The sequence below is a fragment of the Egretta garzetta genome, unplaced genomic scaffold (genome assembly GCF_000687185.1).
Source record: "Egretta garzetta isolate BGI_Z169 unplaced genomic scaffold, ASM68718v1 scaffold79, whole genome shotgun sequence".
In the NCBI taxonomy this organism is placed as follows: Eukaryota; Metazoa; Chordata; class Aves; order Pelecaniformes; family Ardeidae; genus Egretta; species Egretta garzetta.
In genome coordinates this window covers 7,997,803-8,017,031 of record NW_009260791.1, presented here as the reverse complement: position 1 = coordinate 8,017,031, position 19,229 = coordinate 7,997,803, and the positions used below count along the sequence as shown (strand labels likewise).

Sequence of the window (19,229 nt, the reverse complement as noted above, 5' to 3'; positions counted from 1 at the left end):
AAACACACTGTCACTGTTACAAAGAAACTGTGGCCCAGTATGGTTAGAGAGAATTCCATTGCTGTCTCACTTGGAAAAATTACTGTTTGGTTGTTTGGAGACACTCAGCATCGCTGTTAACTCCAGTGATTAGGACACCCACTCAAAAGGAGCACTCAAATCCTTGCACTACTGAAGTGTAAACTGTTCAATGGATTAAAGACCAGAACTTGGGACTCCTAGTGATAGGTGAGGATCTAACCGCTGGATTATAGGTGTACTCCCAAACACTTCACTGCCGTGTGGTTTGAAGAATGTATTTCATGACAAAATGAATGACTTAGTACTTAATTCCCGTCGACTTTATTAGGAATTGGATGTCAGCATAAAGCTTAAGAATGCAAATTAAAAAAGAAGGTCTCACACATCATCTTCATTTTGTTTTTCAGCCTGTTTTCACGTGTTATGAATACAGGATCACAGTTTGTGATGGAAGGAGTGAAGAACTTGGTACTGAAGCAACAAGTAAGTTTAAAAACAAGTTAAAAGAAAGTCTATCACGTGGGCATTGAGAATATTTAGATAAACATTCAGAAAAACAACTGTCAGTACCTCTGTCTTAGTAAAATCAGTTGGTCAGTAACAAAAAAACCCCATCAACCTCTGCTGGTGGGTTGATCTATGACGTAGCTTCCAGTTTTTAGACAAGTAATGAATAGTGTTCAAATTTTCTTTGAATACCTCCATTTGTAAGGAATTAGATTCCAGTATGTGTGATTAAGACTGATTTCAGCATTATAAAAAGAGCAGCTGTGGAATACTCAAAATAGACCTGCATAAACAAAAAAAGCCCTCCATGTCTTTACTTAGAACAGCGTGTATCAAACGCGTCTGTTCCAGAGTGACTGAAAGGCTGAAAGTGTTCATTCTCTGTTCAGTTACAATTCAAGTATTCCCAGTTTTCCCATGTAAATATGTACAGCAACAATAACCTTGAAATGTGCTTGAAAATCAAAGTGTGTTTATAATGACAAGGCCACCTTCTAATATTCATTTAAGTTTGGAAAACTTGCATGAAAATTTCAATGTACACCCTGCAAAAGAAAACAAAACAACAAAAGACAGACAGTGGTTGTGTAACTCATCGCAGCTGAAATCTTGAATCATGGTTCGCCGAAACCTGCTTCCCTGTAGAGGATGCATTGTTTTCTCCAATATGTGCTTTCATTAGGTGGCAATAAATAAATATTTACAGTTAGAAATCTTAATTCTGCAATATTTTGACATCAACATTTCTAAGAAAAAGGTCATAGAATCATAGAATGTTTTGGGTTAGAAGGCATCTTTAGAGGTCATCTAGCCCAACCCCCTGCAGTCAGCAGGGACACCTTTAACTGGATCAGGTTGCTCAGAGCCCCATCCAACCCGGTCTTGAATGTTTCCAGGGATGGGGCCTCCACCACGTCTCTGGGCAACCCCTTCCATTGTTTCACCACCCTCATTGTAAAGAATTTCTTCCTTATATCCAGTCTAAACCTACCCTGGTTTAGTTTAAAGCCATTACCCCTTCTCCTGTCACTTGTCATTTGTCATACATCATTCCTAGTGGAAGAACCAGAATTTAATCTAGAAATGCAGCATATCAGAACTAAATAAAATGAAATCTCATCTCTAATTAAATGTGCATCTTCTTGACGTAGTTAATCTAATCATAGCCATTGTTTAGTTATCCTGTTATACACATAATTTATGCATGAAAAGTATCAGTTTTCACATAAGAGTTTAAAAAAATAATTTCTATGGCTTTTGGAGGGTAGTCAATGAAATTAATTCTGAGGGATTTTCACTGACTAAATAAGATACATTGCATTGCACAGTTACAAGTCAGTGGTACGTCATGAAATACCGTTGAGGAAACTGTTTTAAATATGCAACTTGCCTGTATGTTAGATTTTATAGAGCGCTCTTCAGATCAACTGTTACTTGTAAAAGTAGATGATAATTGTATTCTAAATGAGACTTCCTATTCTTGTATTAAACATTTTGTCATTTAACATGTGTGGCTTTAAAAAGTTCGTGTTGTTCTTGGCAAAATGGCTTGCTTTGTTTTGGGTTCTGAGTGAGGAAGAAGCCACAATGCCGATGTTTTCAGGATATTTTTTTCTGGCTTTTAATTCCTTCTCCAGGTGTTTTGGGGTAGCCAAATAAAATGCTGTTCTTCCTCATATTTTTAAGCCTGACGTAGGTCTGTGGTATTTCTGTTAAACTTAACTTTTTATTTCTCATTTGGAGATTTACATTGTTTTTTTACTAAGCTTTTTTGAGTGTTATTTGTAGATCATCCTTTGGAATGTCCTTTTTTGATCTATTCTGTCAACAGGACACATTGCCAAGTCTGTTGCTATGTAAACTCTCCCTCAGTTTACTACTGCTAAAGTGGTTTGACTGTTTAATACTTCAGATCTTTTGTTTAAGCCAACATTTCCCATCTTAAATAAGGAAAAGTCATCTTGAATCTCACCTCAGTTTATTCCTTTCCAGTTCATCCAAACATTTGTTGCCAGGATTGCTTTTTTTTTACCCATTTCTTTGACAACATTAGTTCTTTTTTAGCATCAAACCCTTAATTCTCATCTTTTTAATCATCTAACATCTCAGTTTTAAAATTCTTTCCTTAAACCACAAAGTATTTTTTCAATATGGATTCATACATCACCACATGTCTGCATGTATTGGTAATACCTAAATACAACTTTGTTCCTGTCTTCACTCTTCTTTTTTTTTTTTTTTGCACAGAAAGGTAATTTAGGTGACGATAAAAATGCTCAACCTTTACAAAATATAAGAGGAAAACTGTTTAAAGCAGTATTTCAAATGTTCTGTAAATTATTCCATAAATAATAGAGTGCCTGTGGATAGTCATTAGTAAGCATTTCAGCATTCCATGAATTTCACATTGTGTTTTACAGAATCTACCAGTCACACGTATATTGGACAACCTCATGGAGATGAAGTCAAACCCTGTGAGTATAACTGCCTTCACATGGAAAGAGGTGGAACAAATGAAATCTTGAGGCTGTGATATGTAATATGCCATGGCTATTTTTTTTCATGATAATGCAGTTTAATCGTGTAGTATCTCAAGTATCTCAAGTATCTCATTTTTATAAATATTTCATAAGATTTTTTTTCATAAAAATAGTTTCTAAACGATAATTTATTGTGTCTCATTGGAACTCGTGGGTTTGAGTTTTGTTTTTTATTCTGAGGTCCTATTACTCTTGTGTTATACTGAGTTTCTGTTGCTCCTAAATTTCTAAAAGTTAAACCATGGGCTGAAATTTTATTTGCATCAAGGTGGGGTTTTTTTGGTTTTTTTAAGAGCACAGTTTCAGAAATAAAGCAGTTAGAGAGGTATGTTAGAGAAAATTTTGTTTCCCACGTCTTTAAAGCTTTGCTATTTAACAGAAAATATTTTAGTCCTCATGTAGTCTTTTAGTTTGCAAGCAGAGTTGGTTTTGTGTCAGAAAAGTCCTCTTTTCCCCTTGTTTCTGCAAAAATTTCCTCAGACTTATGTAAGTTACAAACTTTGAAACAATTAAATGTTAGCTAGGTAGTCAAGATGTTTGCTAGAATTTACAGCTAAAAATGGCCATAAAAATACAGTCAAAGCGGTCTTTTTTTTTTTGCCGTGTATTTTGTTTCTTCAGAACTCCTACATAGGAGCATTCTGTGCACAAACTTGTCCTGCAAAACCTACCTGTTAAAAGTAATTTAGAAAGCTTTAGTGTGTTTGCCACATCGTATCAGTCTTCCTGTTTTAATTACATCAGTGTCAGGCAGAGATATACAGTTGTAATAGTTCACACTGCGTAGTAGATTTAAAACGTTCTCCTTCGTCCACTTTCACCTTCAGGTATTAGCTGTATGTAAAGGGAGGTAAATAATGGTAAAATATGAAAATGATCAATCTTCAAGGAATCCTGTCTTTTCTTAAACTGTACTTCAGAGATAATATGTGTCATTGTTAGCAGAAAGTTTGCTTTCTCTTACCAAAGAAATTGATACTGTTTGCAGTGGCAGCAGATTGTTGTCCCTGTTCGCAAGACTTGGGAAAGATGCACAGGGCTGATTTTATCCAGTCAACCGGTAGAGGTCGCTCAGAACACTTAATACAGAAAGCTGAAATTAAAAACCACAGATAGCTTACAAGTAGGTGAAAAATGAAACAATTTCATTTTTAAATAAACAGTAGCTTCCTCAAGCTACAAGTTTAGGAATTGATTTGGAAAAGTTTACGAGTCATCCAGGTGTTTTTTTGCTGACTTGCTATTGTCACATTTCACTTAGTAGAAAAAAGCCACGGCCACTTTCATAGTTTGGAGAAAACATTGATCTTCTCACTTGAAAAAGCAGAGATTGAGGCAGTCTGTCAGACAGCAGCTTCGTGTTGCACTGCTATGTCAGAGACGGGAATTCATGGCCCGAAACAGGGAGTCCTACTTTTCAAGTCAGAGGAGACCAGGCAAGCCTAAGAGAATAGTTCTCCTTGCCTGCAGGGAAATGGACAGCAACTTTTTGAGTAAGTTTCAGCAAACAGAAGCAAAGCGGAGGGTCATTGCGGAATATGTTTAGACGTGCTGTACCACCAACAGAAGTGAAATTGTATCTGGAAAAGGACAATGTGTAGAAATACACTGCTGTGGCCTCTGTTCATCTTCTGGTGTCTGAGGTCCTTTTCAGCTCCCCAGAATAGAAAACTACTGCACTGTAGGCAGAGTACAAAGGGAGGGGAAAAAAAAGTTCAAGATTTTATTTTTTTTACAACACAAAAAAATGCCCTTTATAGTTCATTGAATCTCACTAACCACAGTGATCGGTGCATGAAACATACATACAGATAGAAGTTGTAATGCAAAATTAGAACAGATCGTTGAGAAGTCAAACAATTATTACAATGATTGTAAATAATTCTTTTCTAAATGTAAAATGCAACAGTAAAGATATGGAATGTACAACTTGTGCCACCAACATTCGCAAATATTATTGTCAGTTGAAATTTTAAGCCTACTCAGCATGATCGGCTGTGCGAAGCCCTGTAGGGTTGCCTGCACTTTGTGTGTTACTTGTCCCTGCTGCTCCTTTTGTCTCACAAGGACGGCTACCAGGAAGGACAAAGTTTTTCAGAAGCAGGAACAGATAGAACAGTTCTTTGGGGCAATAATACCATCCTGTAACTTTTAAAATTTGTCTAGATTGGTTAGCTGTAGTTACACTTTTTCTTGAAGTATTTATTCAGAAACATTTATTGGTGACCTTAAAGTAATCCATTCCTTGAGGTTTTTTTTTTTTAATAATAACATTTATTGGTCAAAGCAGGTTTTTAAGCAATTGCTTTGGGCATTATGTTTTCATAAAAGAACGTTCTGTTTGTAAATCTAAGAGTTGCTTTCTTTTGGTATTGCTAAATAGAGATTGACTAAAACCTTAAATCTTCCTAACAAAAAAAAAATTCATATTGTTAAATATACACAGATTTTAACCCATACAAATGAAATTGGCCGCCACTTGCTAGAGAATTATGGAGATTCTTTTAAGTATCTTCCACAAAATGGTTCGATTCTTGAGTAAAGATAAACTTTGATAAGTAAACCTTTGATATTTTTACAACAAAGCCCCAAAGGGGCTTTAGCTTCTGTCAATATAGTGTGTACATTTGTATTAAGTTAAGAGCTAGATCAATCTTATTTGTGTTATATATGAATGGAGCTGTATTTTGGTTAATATCATCCCTTTCAGTAAATACAGTATCTTTCAGGCTTAGGCTATACTGCATGGCTACTTTTCATGCATTACAATGAAAAATTCTAAAAATTGGGGGTTTCCTTGGTCCAAACCAGTCATGTTAGCTTATGCAGAAAAATAAATACAGGCTGAAAGTCAAGGAGATTTCCATGAGTCTCTTTCCATTTTAATTTGAAATATTGAAAATTAAGTAAGTTCATTATTTCAAAAGTGTGAATTTTATTCTTGAATTGCTTGGGGAAGTGACAAATTCTGTTGCGTGTAAGGAAACTGCTATCCCATTGGTTTTATTGGCAGACTAGCTATTTCTTAAAGCAAATAAAATCTCGTAGGGTTTCTGTCCCTTCACCCTCAGAACTGATTTCAGCAGATATCGTGTATTTAAAGAACAAAACGAACCCTAGTTTATCACATTTCTATTATTTTACCACTTTTCATACGTCTACTTACACAAGCCCGCAGTGGAAAAAAAAAATGCAGCAGTAATACATTCAGGAGGAAACGTTTGTAATATTGGGGGTTTAACTCTGATTTTAGTTCTGGCATTCATCTGTAATTCATTCTAACAAGCAGGGAAGCTGCAGCTCTTTATCGCAGTTAAAGATTTCTCAAAGACCTTTCAGTTTTAGCCTAGCAGTATCTATCCATCCCCAGCTCTCCCATTACTTCAGAGCTGCTACACCACCTTTATATACGAGGCTGCCAAAATCAGGAATGCTGGCAGACTGTACAAATGCAGTTGAAATTCCCGGTGGAGCATATAAAAGCATTTTACAGAGGTTCAGGGTGAAATTAGATCTAAATTAAATTTTTTAAAAAGCCAAACTTGAGGATAAGAGACTTATTTTATGTAATTACATGAAATTCCTTAATATCAATTAGATCTATGTTCTGTGTGTGTAACCACCACATGTATACTAACTATTTTGTAATATTAGAGATAGTTATGCATTGTGAGCTCTAACAGATTCCCCAGATAATCTGTCTGCTACTCAGGAATAATTGTTTCTGCTCTACAGAATCATCAAAACACAGAGATCTTGCATGTAAGCACCCAGATCAAATCAACCATAGTCCCGCATGCAGTTTATCCACAAACTAAACTTCACAGTACCTGGATGAAAATGTAGTATAGAAACAGAAGAAAGCCAAATAGTTGTCAGAAAGAGTTACTAAGAAGTTTTGTTTTTCATCTGTAATAATTGGCAAAAATCCTGCTTGTTGCCAATAAAAATATTGGAAGGGCCTCAGTGCTTTGTGTGAAGAAAAAATTTTTTTGTATAGTTTAGACAGTCAGACTTTTCAAATTCTTATGGAACTCATTTCTTCTTCAAGAGCTTAATTTTAGTTTAATAGTAGTCATAAATCATGAAATGAAAAGGGTAAGTTACGTAACGGTAGCAGATTTTGATCTATCTTGTATTTAGCATTCATTGCCATAGAAGTGTTTTGTTTTATAATATTAAATCGATAGCAGATCTCTGTAACCTGGAAAATTTTAGCATTTATAACTAACCCTGTGATGTTCCTCTGAAGCTGGTGACACCTTGGTTTTTCTCTCTGCATACTGCCTTTCTGTTGGGATTTATTGTGCAACTCGTGTATTTTTTTGAAAGTGTGTAATAGTCAATTTTAGATGAACCAGAAACAAAAAGCTCAATAGCACCCTTCATAGCTCTCTCACTGTTTTTTATTCTGTACTGGTTCAGTTATGTACAAATACTGTAAATATTAGTGGATACCACACTTAATTTTGAACAGTGTGCCTGCTAAATTGGAGATGACATTGGTTTGAATGATGTTTATTGTAATAGATACAAGCAGAAATTCACAAGCCAAAATTCCAACCTTTTGAGGTAAAAATGTACTTTTTAATAGGAGACAGATGACTACCGGTATTTTGACCCCAAGATGCTGCGAGGCAGTGACAGGTGAGTTTACTCTGCATTTTGCTTCTTTCCTTGTGCCCTGTGAAAAGGCTAACTTAAGAAATCTGTTTTATTTTACTTGCTGACTACAAGTAATTAATCATTAATTCGTAGTCAAGACAGTTGGTGTTGAAGGAATTCACAACAGGAACTTGGATCAACCAGATAAAATTTTATAACATTGCAAAAAAAGGCTTTTGTTCCAGTGACTGAACGTGCTGCTAACACGTACACTGATTCAGTCGCAGGAATGTGTACTTATGTTTAGCAGGAATAAATGTTAGAATTCTTACAGTTGGACTGCTTGGTTTCTTTGAAACTTTGTGGGTTTTCACTGTTAAATTAAAAAGTCATGGGCTAATGCACTAAAATTTTTTTATCACTTTAAACAGTTAAAATTTTAATTTGAATACATCTCTTCTTTTGTTAATAACTTTGCAAAAAAAAATCATTAAAAATTGACTGTATTTGCTCTTGTGTAGGCAGGTGCACATTTTATACTCGTGCATATGAAGGGAGAATTGGATATATTTTGTTTTGCCAATAAAAGAGAGGAAGAGGGATTACACCAGAAGTTTATAAATTTATATCATTTGGTTTACATCTTTGACCAAGAACTGTGGCTGATAATCTCCCCTCTAATATCCTAGAAACAGAGAAGATACTTAATTTTAACATACCTTCAAAAATTATTTTCATCAAACCCATGGGGAAACATTCAGCTCATAGAATTGCCTGTAATAAGTATTATTATTACAGACCATGTAATTTCAAAGATAAGCAGATTTTGAAAGCATCAAAGAAGAAAATTGCCAGTATTTTAGGTTACATTTTAATCACAACTTTCATTGTTTTGTTATGCTTTTATAGCATTTTTGGAGGATTTTGTGCAAAGATTTGTTTCATTAAAGCCAAAGTGGTATTCTCATGTAAATGCATTTTTACCCACTCCACGTAGTTCCTACGTTGCTTTAAATGTGGAGATATGCATTTATAGCAGTTCATACATATGCCATTCTGTGTAGCTGTAATCAGCATCATAGGGAAACACTTTTAATTTCTGGTTTAGGATTTGTTTGGATTTTTTTACATAAACTCAAGTTATATTCCTTAAATCAAATTTGAGCATGACAACAAAATTCTAGTATAGTCATATAGGGGGTCATCTAATTCTCCTTTCAAATATTTAGGTAGATCATAAAAAAAAAAAACCCATAGGTTAGCTGGCTTGACAAAATATTACTAATTTAAAATAACAATATCAAGTAGTGTCATTAATGCAATGATATTAAAAAGTGACTAATTTTTTTGCTAACCTACACCTGTTTCAAGAAATACTGGCATTTCTACCTGTTATTTTTTAAATAGAGGAGAACTGCATTACTGTAACTCAGTCTTAGCAAAACAGTAGCTTTATATCCTGTGTAAAGCCTATGTCAAGTATAAGCAAGCCTTGCCCTCTGAAAGGATGACACAAAATGTATGTGGATGTCATATCATACTCAAACAACGAGAGAAATGGGCTAACAGTTCTACTTCTGGGGAGCCTGTAGTCTTCATGACAGATCAGAACAACAAATTAGAGAGAGCCGTTCCCTCTTAAAAGCTTTTTTTCCGATACACTGGAATCTGTATTGAGTCAACTGTTGGTCGCTCAGAGAAGACTTCTTGAAATAAGGGGAGGGATAAGTTGAAGAATGCAATGCTTTTAATCTGTGTAAGAACGTAAGGTGTGTTTGACTACCTGGGGCTGCAGGCCAGCACAGGGCAGGAGGGGAGTGGTAGTGTGCAAGCAAGGGGCGGGAGAGCAGACCGACCCTTCAGAGCTTCCTTCCTCTTCGCTTTTTCCCTTCCTCCCGAAGGTGCAAGGTGATGCAGGAAAAGACATTTCTCCCCCTTTCCCCACTACCTACCGCCCTGTGGCTGGGACTGTGGATTCAAAGGGAGAGGAGGAGTCTGTGCCACCCAAACTGTAACTTACTTCTTCCTCCTTAAATCATTGTAATCCTCTTGTTGTTGCTGTGACACCGGGCAGCAGAACACACACACTGCTGCCCGTGGTAGCTTTTGAGAGCTTGTGGCATCAAACTGACTGCCTTACCTAGTTAGATTCCAGTAGGCAGAATTTGGATTTGTAAGCATCTTGAACTGTGCTAATGCTGATGAAATTTTTTACACGTTGTATTTGCTCCTAGCTAGCTGCCCTGTTGTTAGAGCTTTAAAAGAAGTGTTGTCATAAAGCCTGTGGTTCAGATGGCAACCTTAAAACGGATGAAGTAAAACAACTCTATTTACTCATGTATGCAGTCCTGCAGAATGAATGTTTTTCCATAACAAATCATTTAAATAAAATACTTGGAGAATGAATGCAGAAAGGCAATTATTGTTCACTTTTATATCTTTGTCCAATCTTACATAGGATTCCGTAAACATGATGTGTACTTGATACTTATTTAGCATATCTGTATTAATGTCTAATAAAATTTAAGTTGTAGTTTGTTTGTGTTTCTTTTTATAGCTCAGTTCCCAGAAACAAAAATCCATTCCAGGAGGTAAGTCACATAGAAATTATTTTTCAATGTTCATGTGTTAAAAAAAAAATAATCCTAAAGTAACAGTCATTTTTGATGATCATGATTAAAATGAGAGGTCTTGTTTGCAAAAACCACTTAGACTAATTAGATCTTGTATTAATTATAATCAGCTGTTATTCTGAAGAAGTCTTTTCATCTTCAAAGCACTATGTAAGCATTAACTAATACTGGAGAAAAAAAAATCTAGAAAATTCTTCTGGAGGTAATTACAGAGATTTATTAATAACATAATTGGGTACTCAGCAATTTAAACCCCCCCATTTTTATGTCAGATCTTTAGAATGCTCTCTAGATTTAATCCTTTGTCCAGCCTTAAACAGCAAGCATTGACCACTGGTTTTAAGTGACAGTATTTTAAACCATCTCTGCAATTAAAGGAAGAAGGCAAACCAACAAATGGTGTCATTTTATACAAATGCCAGTAACTTCAGTATTTTTCAACATAAATATTTGCAAATAGTAAATGTCTTACTTATCCGATCTTACTACCAAGTTTCATAAGCAAAATCTTTGCCTTGGCAATATGCAGATGTCTCAGCTTTCTCTTGAAATGTCCTAATTAGCCGCCTGAACAAAAGAAATACCACGTGGTGTCATATGGTTAGCAGATGGTCATAACAAAAATGTCAGTTGTAACAGAAAGTCTATATAAAATTCATACAGTCTATATGAAACGCAAACCGTTTTGGATAGTGAATGTTAACAAAACTGATACCACTATTAAGTCTCCTTTTTCTATTAATTAATTGTTCTCTTTTAAACGTAGCCCAGAAAATACTTATGGCCTTTATCTGTAGTATTATAGATTATTAACCAGTAGGAAGTGGGAGGGGGGAAAATAATGAAATGATGTATTCCTTTACAACAGAACTATTTTATTTGTGTCCCAAATTAATTCTTAAGCATCCATGGACACAGGAGACATCTCCACACAAAAAAAGTAATGTGTTGAAACTGCATAAGTTTCAAATATTTCTTAGGAGAAGAAGCATCCTGCTAGAACTCTTCTATTAATCTTCCTTCAGGTAGGAAGCTAGTGGTTCTGTATCCAGTTCTTATGAGACTGCAGTGTGATTAGGAAGATTTTTGCTGTAGGTTTAATGATTTGATATATGTTTTACTACTGAAGTGTTAAGAATTTGAATGCATACTCTGATTATGTGTGTGTTACCTTTTAGGCGATAGTGTTTGTAGTTGGAGGTGGCAACTATATTGAATATCAAAATCTTATTGACTACATAAAGGTATGTGCAATTCTGTCGGTTGCAGTCTATAACTTACTGATAGAAACCAGTTTTAGCAGGTTTGCTGTAACATTTATTATGTAGAAGATTAAGTCTATGAAATTAGCCTTAACATCCTTATTATATACAGAGTCTGAGGGAAAAAAGTGTGTAAGAAATCAGTAAAAATGTGGATTATTAATTTGGACCAACAGAGAGTTACTGTCTCTGGTATTTTTGCTCATGTTGTACTTTTGAATTGAGTAAATAAACTACATTCTGCTTTATTTTGTCTTCATATACACCAACGTGGTTGAAAACTGTCAGCAGGTATAGCTAACTGACTTAACCTGTCTTCTGTATTTGATACATCAAATGCTGTCAGTTTGGCTGTTCATACCATTTTTGAGTCCTGTTACTAGTTTTTGTTTGTTGTTAAATAAAGCAGCTGTACTGTCTCATAGCCTTGAAAGTAAGGAACTGCTCAGAATTCTTTAGTTTTCATCGGTCCCGCAAAAGAGATACTGCAGCGCTTTTTCGTGTGCAGCTTCGCAATATGAAGTCAGTTCAAAACAAGGCCTACAGGTAACAGTATCTTATTTTACAACAGTCTTACCTGAGCGTAATGTCTGTTGTTTCAGAAGCCAATGTAATGCAAATGCTGTGCTATCTATCAAAGCAAAGATCAGACTGGCATCAACATATATTATTTACCCGCCTTTTAGAAGTTTTCACCGATGAGTTAATAGAAGCTCATTCTTGATACGCTGCATCATTTGGTTCTGTGTAGTTATCATAAGAGGTGTCAAGGGAGATGTCCAGGTAGATCCTGAAAAACATAAAGTCAGAACGTGTATGCTGGGTTATTTTCCCCCTCCAACAGGCAGCCATTTTGGAACAGAGCTGATCTGAATAGGTGAAAGAAGAGGAAGAGGAATGTAAGTTAAAGAAACTATTTAGGCTCACCTTAGCACTTACCACTATTCTCGATAACTAATCACAGCATTGAGTGGGGCATCTGCCTGTAGCAGAGTGCATTGTCAAACTTTCAGCTTGCTCCTTAGTTTACCCAAAGTCATTTCAGGCACCATATCAATTCAAAAGATGCCCAGCAACATGTCTATTTGTGATGTATATTCATTACTTCCTCCTGAAATAAAACTCTGACTCCCCTAGAGGCTACTAAACTTCTCTGGTATGTAGCTGCATACTGACAGAGCTGAGGTTTGCTGTGTATGCATAAATGTATATATGTGTATATACAGAGCATCTGTATGATGACAAGTTAAACACTTGGCACTGTATACAAAGTGGCAGGAAGCTGATGTTTCTGAGGAATAAGAGGGCAAACAGGAGGTCATTTGGTAGGTGGAGAGGACAGATGAAACTGAAAACTACAGGAATGGTCATTTTAGATCTTACAGAGAGTCAGAAGTTGGGCATAGTTTTTCTTCTTCTGGAACCCGTGGACAGATGTTTGTTCATCCTCAGTTGTCATAGTTGAAGGGTGCTGTATGTTTCTCCGATCAGACCACCTACTTGGTCAGTGGGAGATGACCTCCCAAGGGGGAAGACTCCCTTGCCTTTATTCCACTTAGCTCTTTGCTCTTGGAAAAAACAGGAAAGGTTAATGAAAGCCTTAATTCCACCTCCAACCCCCCAGAGATTTGTCTGCCTCTCCCAGGTGACTCTTACAGGCTTATCCAACAAAATTTGTGTCTCCATGTGGTACACTTCCAGCATCGGTTGTTTCAACAGATGTAGCTTATTAATTATTCTAATATTCAATCAGACTTCTTCCAGAATAAAAAAAAAAAAAGGAGAAAAATCAACAGTTCTGTTCTTGCAAGCAGATACCACAAAGATTTTATTCACTGCTTTATTTTTCTAAGCACTATCTGTTTTGCCAGTTTGCCTCTGAAAGCACAGAGAAAGTATTTTAAAACTTTCTAAAACAGGAAGCAATGTTCATTCAGCTTGATATTCTGGGGTTTTTGTAGAATTAAGAGGAACCCTCAAATCCAATTATTTGCAGTTCTGTGCTAGGATGGACTATCTCACATCATCAAAAAGCAAATATTTATAATGTCAGTAAGGCAGATTATGCCTTAAAATAAATACCTTGGCCAAGTTCAGGTCAACATGCTGAAAACGTGTCATCAAAATTGCACACCCTAGGGACAGTCCAGGAGGCGGCTAGCATACTGGTTTGAATTTAGCATGTCTTAATTTCCTTTTGCAGATGGTTAGAAAGGTACTGCTTGATAATCTGTTCCAATCTACCTTTGGTAGATGTTATCATTTATCACAAGAAATTTAAATCCAGCATAGTTTTTCAGTCATTAGAAAATACTGGACTTTGAAGAGTACTGAGGTTACTTTTTCTTAGATGTTAAGCAGTTTCGACTTGGCTCCAATAATTATTTGACTATATAGCTCTTTCTTTGAACGGACTAAGTAATTAACTTTAAATAAAAGCATACACATTTTAAAAATTACACTTCAAGAAGAATATGTGACAGATGGCAAGAGTACATTTATATGTTTGAGAGCTGCCTGAAATGCAACAGTCCTGTGTCACAATTATTTGTATAGTTTAAATTTTTTTTTTGGTACTAGGCAGAAACAAATGCTATCTAGTCAAAGTACTCAGAGTGGAATCTGTCAAAATACCAGTTTCGAGCAAAACCAGACCTGTTTGGGCATCAAGATTAAAAAAAACTGGCCTGAAACATGGGAAGATGCAAGCTCAAGGTCCTGCTCAGTGATAAGAATAGGTTATTGCCACAAACCACTCAAAATTAATAAAGATGAGGGCTTGAACGAGGGTTACCATCTCCCTAGTTAGCATGTGACCACCAGCTAAGGACTGTTGGAATCCACTTCTGTTACTTTCTGCAGAAACCGCACAACTGGTAATATATATGAAATAAAATAATTTTGTCAAGGCTTATGTTCCTATTTTGCTTTTTAATAATTAAGTTTTACCTAACTGATATGGAAAAATGCAAAATAATTTAACAGTGGAACAGATTTCTCAAGCCTATGCTTGAACTTTGAGGAACCATGGGACTATTAGCCCAATGGTGGAAGTAAACTCAGTCTGAAACTATGTATTACTTAAACTACTTCTCACTTCCAAAATGCTAACATGGCACTTCGGTGGCCTTACTATCAAACGAACACAGTTAAAACTGCAAACGAGGTTTATTTTGCAGCTGATTGAAATCAACATGACCTTTTGGTTCACAATCCATTTACAAAAAATGTTTTTAACATCATAATAATATGGGAACGAATTACAGACTGAAGTTTTCAGGCTCTTAACACAACAGAAACAGTAAAGATGTTGCTGTTATTTTTAGCACAGTGCCCAGTTATTTTAGGGGGTAGGCTTTGTTCAGGTAAGATTGTTAACTTGGCTAAGCCGTCCATAGATACATCAGAGAACTTAGCATCCTACTGAGGGTTAAATGCGTAAAATGCCCCTTTTTTTCCCCACTTTCTTTCTGCCTCTGCTGTCTCATTTTCCACTTCCATTTAATTACAGGGGTTTTTTCCTCTGGTTAAACAATATTCTTTTTCCAGCCAAAAGTGTAAGACTTCAACATCATCAAGATTTTTCTTTTTTTGGTACACAATTAGTTTAAGCCACTTTTGCTACTCAGTTAAACACTCGATTTCTTCCTTTCTTTTCTTTTTTTAGGGTAAGCAAGGCAAACATGTCCTGTATGGCTGCAGTGAACTATTTAATGCTACACAGTTTATAAAACAGGTACGTACCTTTGATAACCTCTGTAATATTTATTACTTCTGTAACTGTGTGTTGACTTAATTTACCTTAACATCTCTGTGAGTTTTACAAAAAACAAACTAATTTCTGAAAGATTAATACATGTTCTTGTTATCTATTTTCACTTGATTGAAATGGGGGTTTGGAGTCATCATTTTTAATTAACTTTTGAAGGCCTGTATTGTCAATGTGAGTTCACAGGTAATGCAGGTGAACAAGTTCATAATAATTCCCTTAACCTAAATCCTACGGGGAAAAAAAATGACTCTGTTCTGAGCCTTTCACAAATAGCACGGCTCTCCAGGCTATTCTAGCAACTTTACACGTTAAAAACTACTACTCAACTGTGACCTTTAAACCTTTGTCCTAAATTTTGCTATTTATAAATACTGGCCTAGTGGGAGCTAGATGTTGTCCATACCTATATTAAAATAAGTCTTTTATCATCACCATTACTTCTCTGTGGCTCATTCCAGTGCAAATGCAAAATAAAAATTATTCACAGTGGTCAGCAAAGAGCAGCCCTTCAGGAGCTGTCACCACCTATGGTTTTACTTCCTACTAAAATGAGAATAAATCGTTATTCAAAACTACATTTTAAAGAACTAAATTAATTTTTGTTGCACTTGAAGGAGACAAACAGTACTTACCAGCTTGTAACTCTTCAGTCAGCTTAAGTAACTTTTCTGTTGACTTGACTGCATGCACTGCACCTTTACCTCTGAGATTTATTCAGATCTTAAGATTTGAAGCTCAGATCCTCTCCTGTAAGGGAGATACTCTATTACCAGCATGCTTTTGGTTATAAGCAACAAAGCTTACAGGACAGAAATATTTACTGGACGAACTGGGTATTAGTTTGACTGAAAGAATAAGATTAGCAACCTGATGGTTTTCTGTCTCTCCACGTTTAGCTGTCCCAGCTTGGCCAGAAATAAGACTGAAACACCGTTACCTGGATGGCAACATGACAACAGAGAATTGTTACAACGTTCAGATATCTTCATATCTATAATTTTGTCATTATATTAAAACTTAAACCCATTTCATTAATACGATAACTTTTTAAAAAAGATCTGTAATTAATACGGTATATATCAACATTTCAGAAATAAACCTTAAAACCTGCTATATTTTTGGTGGGGGTCAGTTTCACATTATTACACTCTCAATGCAGTATTAGCTATGGCATATGACAGAGCTGGCTGAAAAGCATAGCGTTTTGAAGTTCTTGCATAGTTTCTGTTACAGTAAACAAAGCAATAGCTTGAAGAAAAGGTCAAGTCTGTCTTTAGGAGACGTGTTCTTCTTGAAAGCCAGACTATCTTTATTTAACAAAATTGAAAAGGACAAAACTGCCTTTTAGGACCGTAGACAAACAGCCTTAGTACAAGAGAACTACTCTACTTCTAGCTCTTGCCCTTTTATTTTACCAAAGTAATTGTACTTGTACTTAGATTTGTGCAGTCTTTGCTTGATGTTCCAAAGACGTACTTGAAGATACCTTCAGTACAAGTTTCTCATACAGTAATTTAGCTCCTCTCTTAAGATTAAGAGAAAAATCACTTGCCTGCGCAGTCACAGTTTCAAACTGTAAAACTGTGAAATCTTTTATAATTTTCTTCTGCAGTTTATAGTGTAACTAACTGCTTTGACTTTTACGCTTGGGAAGGAACCAAGTCATCCTCACAGAACAGCTTTTAACTGTTATAAGTTATAAGCACACATTTAAAATACAGGGTTTAACAATTGCATTAGGTAGGGGTGGTTTAGTAGTCTAAAGAATCTGAAGTTTTGCCAGTAATGACAGCTCTGGATAGTGAGTACGGGAATTGAGAGAAGGTAACAGAATTTCTATATAGATGTGGGTCTCTGCCTCTAGAAATGTCCCCTCTGGAAACAGCACCGCTACTGGTGAAGCAATATGTTTTCAAAATGAGGCCCAACATACTAAAAAAGTGAAAAGAAAACACTTGTTGGGGTTTTGTTAATAAACCGTGAGGTCATAAAAAATCGCTGTCTTACTGTAAATTTTTCAGCAGTGTTTTTTTGCGCTGTTCTTTGGTGTTGAACATTAACTTTGCTCTAAAGGCACTAATTCTTCCCCAGCTAGTTTTTTTATTTTTTTAAAACATCTATACAAGAAATGCAGTTGATCTATTCCTTAAAAGTATCACAATAAAAAGCTGCATAATCTAGACCACATTATCAAAAAGTAATAATGTTATTTAATTATCTCAGCAGAGTGTTGTAAGCTACTTCACACTACTGCTATAAACTTCTAACTTTGCCAAGTCATAAATATATTTACTGTGGTGTTAATTACAGTTGTTACATGTGAGCACTCTCCCATACTTCAGTCAGCAAGGACTCACGGTGTCAAATGCAGTGAGTTATTCTAATTCCCCACCTATACTGTATTTGTTAGTAAAAACAAGGTCAAAGTGCGTTTGGAAAAGAAAATGACATTTAAGGTGTTTATTGCCTCCTGTGGGAGTTCATTCCAGGAGCTTGAAGTAATCCAGCCCCAAGAAAACTGTGCTTCCTACACAAAGAGTTTTAACCTCGCAGCTGACAACCAACTTCTGCTGCTGACGTTTTGTCCAGCTCTTGTGGCAGCCTGTGGATGTCAGCCATCCAATGGACCCTGCTCATTTAAACCAGGAGCACTCCTAAATCACAGCTCTCAGAATTTGCCATTTCAGGAAACTATGTAAAGAGAGCAGAAATTACTTCAGTGGCTGTGTTCAGAAACTTAAGTGGCAGCCACTGGAGATGGGTTTCATTTGTGCCTAGCTGGATTTCCAGATCTGTTGTGTGAGCATGCACTGGTCAATTTATTGGGTTTTTTTTACAAAAAATAATAAATACAATTTTAGTACATCAAACATTCTTTCCTCTCTAAACTAGTTCTCTGGTTTTATTGTAGTAGTAGTCCTAAAGCTCTCCATTACCATGAAAAGCTCAGATGCACTGCTCTGTCTCCTTAATGGCGTGCTCATCGTCCTTCTTCCCTTCTGACACAACCTGAGTTACAGCATGCTGATTTTTGTTACCTGGCCCTTTCCCCTGAATCCCCCTTGTAGAAGGTTGTACAAGAAGTCTCCATGGTTAATTTAGAGGCAAACACTGTTAAGAGTAAGATAGCTTTTTGGCAAGCTTACTTACTCAATTTCTAGCCAGCCACTGTGCCCTTCACATGCTCAAAGGCCTGTGCTTCAAGGAGGGGATATGCCTGGCTCAGGGAGTCTTAAGGCAAATAGACCAGCAGTGTTCCCACTGCTAATAAATATTTTAGGTGGCTGCATGGCAGACCAGGGAATTTTGGAACTTTTCTAGCTCAGGCAGGGCTGATGGCAGTACCGGCCTCCAGCTTCCCTGTCTCGGGACCGGCACTTCTTCACTGGGCTCTACTTCCCATTTAGGTAAGTAAAAGCAGCAGAAGGCAGAGCTTCAAGTGCTGTACTTGTTCTCAAGAAGAAAATAAGCTGTCAGGTCTTCAGCCGTGGAAAATTGACACATCCATCTTTCAGGAATTATTGACAAATCTTACAAATGGATGCAAATCCTTGTCACTTAAGAATTAATTCACAGTTTGAAACAATAACGCTTTGCTTGCCTTCTTGTTTTTTGAAGGTTTTAAGACTATTTAGGTGGCTGTTTTGTGAATTAATGATTAATTTAGTGCCTTTGTTTTTCAGAGTTAGACACTTTAAAAAAGAAAAATAAGAATAAAAAAAGGAAACAATCAGAATGAGAAAAAGAAACCCCTGGAGACCACCGCTTGATATAAACGCCCTTACTAGTACAACACTGTCTGCTACAAATCATTATTTCTTTCCTACATTAGAAGAAAATTTTGCTAAGATTGATGGTGTTGACATCAGTCTCAAAGGAATGTAAAATA

At 36.1% G+C, this 19,229-nt stretch overlaps 1 protein-coding gene across 4 annotated transcripts in view; it reads left to right on the top strand.

Moving 5' to 3' along the window:
• Window positions 1-17,256, top strand: part of SCFD1 (sec1 family domain containing 1) — a 48,618-nt gene extending 31,362 nt beyond the window's left edge. For 2 of the 4 annotated variants that reach the window (XM_035902068.1, XM_035902069.1), the window contains exons 18-24: window positions 429-504; window positions 2,949-3,002; window positions 7,663-7,715; window positions 10,231-10,264; window positions 11,485-11,550; window positions 15,236-15,304; window positions 16,237-17,256. In XM_035902068.1, the coding sequence (XP_035757961.1) occupies window positions 429-504; window positions 2,949-3,002; window positions 7,663-7,715; window positions 10,231-10,264; window positions 11,485-11,550; window positions 15,236-15,304; window positions 16,237-16,260 (376 nt within the window). In that variant the 3' untranslated portion in view covers window positions 16,261-17,256. Of the gene's footprint in view, window positions 220-428; window positions 505-849; window positions 948-2,948; window positions 3,003-7,662; window positions 7,716-10,230; window positions 10,265-11,484; window positions 11,551-15,235; window positions 15,305-16,236 lie in introns of those variants that run through there. The other 2 variants (XR_004843016.1, XM_035902070.1) reach the window with 2 other exon arrangements.
• The last annotated feature ends 1,973 nt before the right edge of the window (window positions 17,257-19,229 follow it).